This window comes from Dipodomys merriami, unplaced genomic scaffold, assembly GCF_024711535.1.
Source record: "Dipodomys merriami isolate MVZ:Mamm:240054 unplaced genomic scaffold, mDipMer1.0.p SCAF_175, whole genome shotgun sequence".
Taxonomy (NCBI): domain Eukaryota; kingdom Metazoa; phylum Chordata; class Mammalia; order Rodentia; family Heteromyidae; genus Dipodomys; species Dipodomys merriami.
The window spans coordinates 612,698-622,565 of record NW_027203104.1 but is presented as its reverse complement, the minus strand read 5'-3'; the positions used below and the strand labels follow the sequence as shown (position 1 = coordinate 622,565).

The window sequence follows — 9,868 nt, the reverse complement described above, 5'->3', positions numbered from 1 at the left end:
GCTCTGTCCCGCTGTGTCCTCGCTGTGTCCCGCTTTTCCCGCTGTGTCCTCCCTGTGCCCCCTGCTATGTCCCCGCTGTGGTCCCGCTGTGTCCCCGCTGTGTCCCTCTGTGTCCCGCTGTGTCCCCTGCTGTGTTCCCCGCTGTGTCCCGCTGTGTCCCTCTGTGTCCCCTGTGTCCTCGCTCTCCCCCACAGTTTCCTCGATGTCCCACACTGTGTCCCTTGCTGTGTCCTGCTCTGTCCCTCTGTGTCCCGCCGTGTCCCGCTATGTCCCCTGCTGTGTCCTCACTGTGTCGCGCTGTGTCCTCGCTGTGTCCCCTCTGTGTCCTGCTGTGTCCTCGCTGTGTCCCAGCTGTGTCCCGCTGTGTCCCGCTGTGTCCCGCTGTGTCCCGCTGTGTCCCGCTGTGTCTTCACTGTGTCCCGCTGTGTCCCCACAGTGTCCCGATGTGTCCCCCACTGTGTCCCGCTGTGTCCCGCTGTGTCCCGCTGTGTCCCGCTGTGTCCCGGCTGTGTCCTGCTGTGTCCCGCTGTGTCCACCGTTGTGTCCCACACTGTGTCCCGCTGTGTTCTCCGCTGTGTACCACTGTTTCCCGCTGTGTCCTGCTGTGTCACACCTGTGTCCTGCTGTGTCCTCGCGGTGTCCCAGCTGTCCCGCTGTGTCCCCCGCTGTGTCCCCCGCTGTGTCCCCGCTGTGTCCTTCTGTGTTCCCTGTTTTGTCCCGCTGTTTCCCGCTGTGTCCCGCCGTGTCCCCTCTGAGTTCTGCTGTGTCCCGCTGTGACCGGCTGTGTCCCGCTGTGTCCCAAGCTGTGTCCCCCGCTGTGTTCCGCTGTGTCCCCAGCTCTGTTCCACACTGTGTCCCCCGGTGTATCCCACTGTCTCCCCCGCTGTGTCCCCGCTGTGTCCCGCTATGTCCCGCTGTGTCCCCGCTGTGCTCCAGAGTGTCCTCGATGTCCTGCACTGTGTCCCTTGCTGTGTGCCGCTGTGTCCCTCTGTGTCCCGCTGTTTCTTCGCTTTGTCTCCCGCTGTGTCCCCGCTGTGTCCCCGTTGTGTCCTGCTGTGTCCCGCTGTGTCCCGCCGTGTCCCACGCTGTGTCCCGCTGTTTCCCCGCTGTGTCCCCCTCTCTGTCTCCCGCTGGGTCCCGCTGGGTCCCTGCGGTGTCCCGCTGTGTCCCTCGCTGTGTCCCGCTGTGTTCCCCGATTTGTCCCGCTGTGCCCCGCTGTGTCCCCTGCTGTGTCCCGCTTTGTCCTGCTGTGTCACCCTGTGTCCCGCTGTGTCCCCCGCTGTGTCCCGTTGTGTCCATCGTTGTGTCCTTCTGTGTCCCCCGCTCTGTCCCCGCTGTGTCCCCACTGTGTCACGCTGTGTCCCCTTGTGACCCCGCTGTGTCCCCGCTGTGTCCCGCTGTGTCCCCCACTGTGTCCCACTGTGTCCCGCTGTGTCCTTCTGTGTCCCGCTGTGTCCCCCGCTGTGTCCCGCTGTGTGCCCTGCTGTGTCCCTCTGTATCCGCCGCTGTGTTCCGCTGTGTTCCACGCTGTGTCCCCCGTTGTGTCCCCCGCTGTGTCTCCGGCTGTGTCCGTACTGTGTCCCCACTGTGTCCCGCTGTGTCCCTTTGTGTCCCGCTGTGTCCCGCTGTGTACCTCTCTGTGTCCCCACTGTGTCCCGCTGTGTCCCGGCTGTGTCCCGCTGTGTCCCCCACTGTGTCCCCGCTGTGTTCTCGCGGTGTCCCCCGCTGTGTCCCGTTGTGTCCCCGCTGTGGCCCCCGTTGTGGCCCCGCTGTGTCCCGCTGTGTCCCTCTGTGTCCCCGCTGTTCCCCAGAGTGTCCTCGCTATCCCCCACTGTGTCCCCCACCGTGTCCCACTGTGTCCCTGCTGTGTCCCCGCTGTGTCCAGCTGTGTCCCGCTGTGTCCCCGCTGTGTCCCCCGCTGTGTCCCAGCTGTGTCCCGCTGTGTCCCTCTGTGTCCCACGTTCTGTCCCACGCTGTGTCCCGATGTGTCCTACGCTGTGTCCCGCTGTGTCCCCCTTTGTCCCGCTGTGTCTCCCGCTGTGTCCCACTGTGTCCCGCTGTGTCCCGCTATGTCCCCGTTGTGTCCCGCTGTGTCGCGCTGTGTCCCTCTGTGTCTCCCGCTATGTCCTGTTGTCTCCCCCGCTGTGTCCCCGATGTGTCCCTCTTTGTCCCTGCTATGTCCCGCTGTGTCCTCTCTGTGTCCCTCTTTTCCCGCTGTGTCCTCGCTGTGTCCCAGCTGTGTCCCGTTGTGTCCCCGCTGTGTCCCCCGCTGTGTCTCTGCTGTGTCCTGCTGTGTCCCCCAATCTCTTCCCCGCTGTGTTCCCCGGTGTGTCCCTCTGTGTCCCCCGCTGTGTCCCCGCTGTGTCCTGTGTGTCCGTCTGTGTCCCGCTGTCTCCCGCTGTGTCCTCGCTGTGTCTCCCGCTGTGTCCCCACTGTGTCCCCGCTGTGTGCTGCTGTGTCCCTCTGTTTCCTCGCTGTGTCCCCCGCTGTGTCCCGCTGTGTCCCCGCTGTATCCACGCTGTGTCCTGCTGTGACCCGCTGTGTCCCCCTCTGTGTTCCCCGTTGTGTACCGCTGTGTCCTGCTGTTTCCCCTGTGTCCTCGCTCTGTCCCCGCTGTGTCCCCCGCTGTGTCCCACTCTTTTTCCCTTCTGTGTCCCGCTGTGTCCCTGCTCGGTCCCGCTCTGTCCCCGCTGTGTCCCCCGCTGTGTCTCCGCTGTGTCCCCCGCTGTGTCCCGCTGTGTCCCCCGCTGTGTCCCCCGCTGTGTCCGGCTGTGTCCCCAGCTTTGTCCCAGCTGTGTCACTCTGTGTCCCGGCTGTGTACCGCTGTGTCCTCGCTGTGTCCCAGCTGTGTCCCGCTGGGTCCCCCGCTGTGTCCTCATGTGTCCCCGGCGTGTCCCCTGCTGTGTCCCGCTGTGTCCCCCATGTGTCCCCCGCTCTGTCCCCTGCTGGGTCCCGCTTTGTCCCTGCTGTGTCCCTCTGTGTCCCCTGCTGTGTCCAGCTTTGTCCCCCGCTGTGTCCCGCTGTGTCCCGCTGTGTCCCCGCTGTGTCCTTGCTGTGTCCCCGCTGTGTTCCACTGTGTACCCCGCTGTGTCCAGCTGTGTCCCCGCTGTGTCCAGCTATGTCCCCGCTGTGTCCCCCGCTGTGTCCTGCTTTGTCCCGCTGTGTCCCGCTGTGTCTCCGCTGTGTCCCCTACTATGTCCCACTCTGTCCCCGCTCTGTCCTCCGCTCTGTCCCCCATTGGGTCCCGCTGTGTCCCCCGCTTTGTCCTGCTGTGTCCCCGCTGTGACCCTCTGTGTGCCCCGCTGTGCCCCGCTGTGTCCCGCTGTGTCCCCGCTGTCCTCCAGAGTGTCCTCACTGTCCCGTAATGTGTCCCTTGCTGTGTCCCATGGTGTCCCTCTCTGTCCCGCTGTTTCTTCGCTGTGTCCCCCGCTGTGTCCCGTTGGGTCCCCGCTGTGTCCCGCTGTGTCCCCCGGTGTGTCCCCTCTGAGTCCAGCTGTGTCCCCCGCTGTGTCCTGCTGTGTCCCTCTATGTCCACTGCTGTTTCCCCGCTATGTCACAGCTGTGTCCCCGCTGTGTCCCGCTGTGTCCCTGCTGTGTTCCGCTGTGTGCCACTGTATCCCCACTGTGTCCCCGCTGTGTCCTGCTGTGTCCCCATCTGTGTGCCCAGCTGTGTACCCGGCTGTGTCCCGTTGTGTCGCCGCTGTATCGCTCTGTGTCCCCCGCTGTGTCCCGCTGTTTCCCAGCTGTGTCCCTGCTGTGTCCAACTGTATCCCCCGCTGTGTCCCGCTGTGTCCCACTGTGTCCCGATGTGTCCCCGCTGTGTCCCCAGCTGTGTCGCTCTCTGTCCCCCGCTCTGTCCCCCGTTGGGTCCGCTGTGTCCCCCGCTGTGTCCTGCTGTGTCCCCGCTGTGCCCCGCTGTGTGCCCCGCTGTGCCCCACTGTGTCCTTCTGTGTCCCCGCTGTCCCCCATAGTGTCCTTGCTGTCCCGGACTGTGTCCCTTGCTGTGTCCGCTGTGTCCCACTGTATCCTGCTGTTTCTTCGCTGTGTGCCCCGCTTTGTCCCCCGCTGTTTCCCGATGTGTCCTCGCTGTGTATCGCTGTGTCCCCCGCGGTGTCCCCGCTGTGTCCCACTGTGTCCCGCTGTGTCCCCGCTGTCCCCCAGAGTGTCCTTGCTGTCCCGCACTGTGTCCCCTGCTGTGTCCCCCTTTTTCCCGCTGTGTCCCGCTGTGTCCTTGCTCTGTCTCACGCTGTGTACCCGCTGAGTCCAACTGTGTCCCACTTTGCCCCGCTGTGTCCCCCACTGTGTCCCACTGTGTCCCGCTGTGTCCCCGCTGTCCCCCAGAGTGTCCTCGCTGTCCCCCGCTGTGTCCCCGCTGTGTCCCCGCTGTGTCCCGCTGTGTCCCGCTGTGTCCCGCTGTGTTCCCTGTTGTGTCCCCCTGTGTCCTCTGCTGTGTTCCCCACTGTGTCCGGCTGTGTCCTCGCTGTGTCCCGCTGTGTCCCGCTGTGTCCCTGCTGTGCTCCCTGTTGTGTCCCGATGTGTCATCCACTGTGTCCCCCACTGTGTCCCGCTGTGTCCCCGCTGTGTCCCCGCTGTGTCCTGCTGTGTCCATATATGTCCCTGCTGTGTCCTCACTGTGTCCTGCTGTGTCCCGCTGTGTCCCTCTGTGTCCCGCTGTTTCTTCGCTGTGTGCACCGCTGTGTCCCCCACTGTGTCCCGTTGTGTCCCCGCTGTTTCCCGCTGTGTCCCCAGTTGTGTCCGCGCTGTGTCCCACTGTGTCCCGCTGTGTCCCCGCTGTCCCCCAGTGTGTCCTCCCTGTCCCGCATTGTGTCCCTGGCTGTGTCCCCCTGTGTCCCGCTGTGTCAGGCTGTGTCCTCGCTCTGTCCCCCGCTGTGTACCCGCTGAGTCCAACTGTGTCCCACTGTGCTCCCCTGTGTCCCCCGCTGTGTCCCGCTATGTCCCTTCCTGTGTCCCCGCTGTGTCCCAGCTGTGTCCCGCTGTGTTCCGCTGTGTACCCACTGTGTCCCGCTGTGTCCCCGTTGTCCCCCAGAGTTGCCTTGATGTCCCGCACTTAGTCCTTTTCTGTGTCCAGCTGTGTCCCTCTGTGTCCCGCTGTTTCTTGGCTGTGTCTCCTTCTGTGTCCCCGCTGTGTCCCCATTGTGTCAAGCTGTGTCCCGCTGTGTCCTTGCTCTGTCCACCGCTGTGTCCCCGCTGAGTCCAACTTTGTCCCACTGTGTCCCGCTGTGTCCCCGCTGTCCAGCAGACTGTCCTTGCTGTCCCGCACTGTGTCCCCGTTTTGTCCCCGCTGTGTCCCGTGCTGTGTCCCCGCTGTGTCCCGCTGTCTCCCTCTGTCTCCCCGCAGTCCCCCAGAGTGTCCTCGCTGTCCCCCACTGTGTCCCCCACCATGTCCCGCTGTGTCCCTGCTGTGTCCCCGCTGTGTCCCGCTGTGTCCAGCTGTGTCCCCGCTGTGTCCCCGCTGTGTCCCAGCCTTGTCCTGCTGTGTCCCGCTGTGTCCCCGCTGTGTCCCGCTGTGTGCCACTGTGTCCCTGCTGTGTCCTGCTGTGTCTGCAGGTTTGTGTCCAGCTGTGTCCCCCGCTGTGTCCCGTTGTGTCACCGCTGTGTCCCGCTGTGTCCCCCGCTGTGTCCCGCTGTGTCCCGCTATGTCCCCTGCTTTGTCCCCGCTGTGTCCCACTATGTCCCCTGCTGTGTCCCTGCTGTGTCCCAGCTGTGTCCCGCTGTGTTCCGCTGTGTACCCGCTGTGTCCAGCTGTGTCCAGCTGTGTCCCTCTGTGTCCCGCTGTGTCCCCGCTGTCCCCCAGAGTGTCCGAGATGTCCCGCACTGTGTCCCTTCCTGTGTCCCGCTGTGTCCCTCTGTGTCCCACTGTTTCTACGCTGTGGCCCCGCTGTGTCCCTGTTGTGTCCCACTGTGTCCCGCTGTGTCCTCGCTCAGTCCCTCGCTGTGTCCCCGCTGAGTCCAACTGTGTCCCACTGTGTCCCGCTGTGTCCCCCGCTGTGTCCCGTTCTGTCCCTCTATGTCCACGGCTGTGTCCCCACTGTGTGCCCGCTGTGTCCCCCTGTGTCCCCGCTGTGTCCCGCTGTGTGCCACTGTGTCCCCACTGTGTCCCCGCTGTTTTCTGCTGTGTCCCCAGATGTGTGCCCAGCTGTGTCCCCCGCTGTGTCCCATTGTGTCCCCTCTGTGTCCTGATGTGTCCCCAGCTGTGTCCCCGCTGTGTCCCGCTGTGTCCCGCTGTTTCCACGCTGTCCCCCAGAGTTTCCTCACTATCTTCGCTGTGTCCCCTCTGTGTTGCCGTTGTGTCCCGCTTTGTTCGCGCTTTGTCCCCTGCTGTGTCCCCGCTGTGTCCCGCTGTGTGCCACTCTGTCCCCGCTGTGTCCTCGCTGTGTCCTGCTGTGTCCCCAGGTGTGTGCCCACCTTTATCCCCCGCTTTGTCCCATTGTGTCCCAGCTGTGTCCCTATGTGTCACCCACTGTGTCCACGCTGTGTCCTTGCTGTGTCCCGGCTGTGTCCCGCTGTGTCCCGTTGTGTACCGATGTGTCCCGCTGTTTCTTCGCTGTGTCCCCCGCTGTGTCCCCGCTGTGTCGCCGTTGTGTCCCGCTGTGTCCCGCTGTGTCCGCGCATTTTCCCCTGCTGTGTCCCCGCTGTGTCCCACCTTGTGTCCCCCGCTGTGTCCCGCTGCGTCCTTCGTTGTATCCTGCTGTGTCCCGCTGTGTCCCCCGCTGTGTCCCACTGTGTCCCGCTGTGTCCCGCTGTGTCCCCGATGTGTCCCGCTCTGTCCCGCTGTATCCCGCGCTGTGTCCCGCTGTGTCTCCCACTTTGTCCCGGTTGTATCCCGCTGTGTCTCTCTGTGTCGCCCGCTGTGTCCCCCGCTGTGTCCCGCTGTGTCCCCTGCTCTGTTCCCCGCTGTGTCCCTCGTTGTGTCCCACTGTGTCCCCCGTTGTGTCCCCGCTGTGTCCCGTGTGTCCGGCTGTGTCCCGCTGTCTCCCGCTGTGTCCTAACTGTGTTCCCGCTGGATCCCGCTTTGTCTTCGCTGTTTACCCCACTGTGTCCCCATCTGTGTCCCGCTGTGTCCCCCCCTGTGTCCCGCTGTGTCCCCCGCTTTGTCCCTCTGTGTCCACCGCTTTTTCCCTCTGTGTCCCTTTGTGTCCCACTGTGTCCCGCTGAGTCCCGGCTGTGTCCCCCTCTGTGTCCCCGCTTTGTCCCCCTCTGTGTTGCCGCTGTGTCCTGCTGTGTCCCTCTGTGTCCCCGCTGTCCCAGAGTGTCATCGCTGTCCCCCACTGTGTCCCCCACCCTGTCCCTCTGTGTCCCCCGCTTTGTCCCAGCTGTGTTCCTCTGTGTCCTGCTGTGTCCCCCGCTGTGTCCCACGCTGTGTCCCGCTGTGTCCCTCTGTGTCCACCGCTGTGTCCCACTGTGTCCCGCTGTGTCCCACTGTGTCACTGTTGTGTCCCGCTGTGTCCCGCTGTGTCCCGCGCTGTGTCCCGCTGTGTCCCCCACTTTGTCCCGGTTGTATCCCGCTGTGTCCAGCTGTGTCCCACTGTGTCCCACGCTGTGTCCCCCGCTGTGTCCCTTTGTCTTCCCCGCTGTGTCCCCGCTGTGTCCCGCTGTGTCCCAGCTGTGTCCCACTGTGTCCCGCCTTGTCGTTGCTGTGTCCTCACTGTGTCCCGCTGTGTCCCCCGCTGTGTCCCGCTGTGTCCCCCGCTTTGTCCCTCTGTGTCCACCGCTTTTTCCCTCTGTGTCACTTTGTGTCCCACTGTGTCCCGCTGAGTCACGGCTGTGTCCCCCTCTGTGTCCCCGCTTTGTCCCCCTCTGTGTCGCCGTTGTGTCCTGCTGTGTCCCTCTGTGTCCCCGCTGTCCCAGAGTGTCGTCGCTGTCCCCCACTGTGTCCCCCACCCTGTCCCGCTGTGTCCCCGCTGTGTCCCCCGATGTGTCCCAGCTGTGTTCTGCTGTGTCCTGCTGTGTCCCCTGCTGTGTCCCACGCTGTGTCCCGCTGGGTCCTCCGCTGTGTCCCGCTGTGTCCCGCTGTGTCCCTCTGTGTCCACCGCTGTGTCCCACTGTGTCCCGCTGTGTCACACTGTGTCACCGTTGTGTCCCGCTGTGTCCTGCTGTGTCCCCCGCTGTGTCCCGCTTTGTCTCCCACTTTGTCCCGGTTGTGACCCGCTGTGTCCCGCTGTGTCCAACGCTGTGTCCCCCGCTGTGTCCTGCTGTGTCCCCCGCTGTGTCCGGCTTTGTCCCCCGCTTTGTCCCGTTGTCTCCCCAGCTCTGTCCCCGCTGTGTCCCCGCAGTGTACCGGCTGTGTCCTGCTGTGTCTTCGCTGTGTCACGCTGTTCCCGCTGTGTCCTTGCTGTGTCCCCCGCTGTGTCCCCGCTGTGTCTCCGCAGTGTTCCGCTGTGTCCCCCGCTTTGAACCGCTGTGTCCCGCTGTGTCCCCTGCTGTGTCCCTGCTGTGTCCCATCTGTGTCACCCTTTGTCACGCTGTGTCCCGCTGTGTCCTTGCTGTGTCCTCACTGTGTCCCGCTGTGTCCCCCGCAGTGTCCCCGCTGTTTCACCACTGTGTCCCGCTTCTTCTTTGCTGTGTAACCTGCTGTGTCCCGCTGTGTCCCCCGCTGTGTCCCTCTGTGTCCCGCTGTGTCCCGCTGTGTCTCGCTGTGTTCCGCTGTGTCCCCTGCTGTGTCACTCTTTGTCCCGTTTTCTCACGGTGTGACCCCACTTTCCCCCACTGTGTCCCACGCTGTGTCCCTCTGTGTCCCACTGTGTCCCGCTGTGTCCCGCTGTGCCCTATCTGTGTACCCGCTTTGTCCCGCTGCATTCCGCGGTGTCCCCCGATGTGTCCCTGCTATGTCCCGCTGTGTCCCCAATGTGTCCCCGCTGTGTCCCGCCTGGTCCCTGCTGTGATCCCGCTGTGTCCTCGTGGTGACCCCAGCTTTGTGCTGCTGTGTCCCCCGCTGTGTCCCCCGCGGTTTCCCCCGCTGTGAACATGAGGTGTCCATGCTATGTCCTCGCTATGTCCCCCGCTGTGTCCCGCTGTGTCCCCGCTGTGTCCCCTCTGTGTCCACGCTGTGTCTAGCTGTGTCCCCACTGTGTCCTTGCTGTGTCCCCCGCTGTGTCCTGCTGTGTCCCCGCTGTACCCCGCTGTGTCCCCCGATATGTCCCGCTGTGTCCCGTTGTATAACGCTGTATCCCCGCTGTGTCACCTGCTGTGTCACCGCTGTGTTCCGCTGTGTCCCGCTGTGTCCTGCTGTGTCCCGCTGTGTCCTGCTGTGTCCCATTGTGTCACACTATGTCCTCGCTGTGGCACCAGCTGTGACACTGCTGTGTCCCGCTGTGTTCCGCTGTGTCCCGCTGTGTCCCCCTGTGTCCCCGCTTTGTCCCCTCTGTGTCCCACTGTTTTCCCCGCTGTGTCCACGCTGTGTCCCGCTGTGTCCTTGCTGTGTCCCACTGTGTCCCTGCTGTCCCCCGCTGTGTCCCGCTGTGTCCCGCTGTGTTGTCCGCATTGTCCCCGCTGTGTCCACCCTGTGTCCCGCTGTGTACAGCCTTGTCCCGTTCTGTCCCCGCTGTGTCCCACTGTGTCCCCCGCTGTGTCTCGCTGTGTCCATCTCTGTGTCCCGCTTTTTCCCCGATGTCCCGCGCTGTGTCCACGCTGTGTCCCGCTGTGTCCCCACTGTGTCCCACTGTGTCCCTGCTGTGCCCGGCTGTGTCCCGCTGTGTCCCGCTGTGTGCCGCTGTGTTGTCCGCAGTGTCCCCGCTGTGTCCACCCTGTGTCCCGCTGTGTACAGCTTTGTCCCACTCTGTCCTCTCTGTGTCCCACTGTGTCCCCCGCTGTGTCTCGCTGTGTCCCCCGCTGTGTTCCCCGCTGTGTC

At 64.3% G+C, this 9,868-nt stretch overlaps 1 protein-coding gene across 1 annotated transcript; it reads left to right on the top strand.

The window, feature by feature from the left end:
- The first annotated feature begins 906 nt into the window (after positions 1-906).
- Positions 907-8,983, top strand: LOC138829683 (keratin-associated protein 10-5-like). The gene is made up of 7 exons (XM_070026157.1): positions 907-970; positions 3,668-3,766; positions 3,972-4,090; positions 4,750-4,891; positions 6,213-6,414; positions 7,870-7,949; positions 8,541-8,983. Exons 1-7 carry the CDS (start codon positions 907-909, stop codon positions 8,981-8,983), a joined length of 1,149 nt encoding a protein of 382 aa, XP_069882258.1.
- The last annotated feature ends 885 nt before the right edge of the window (positions 8,984-9,868 follow it).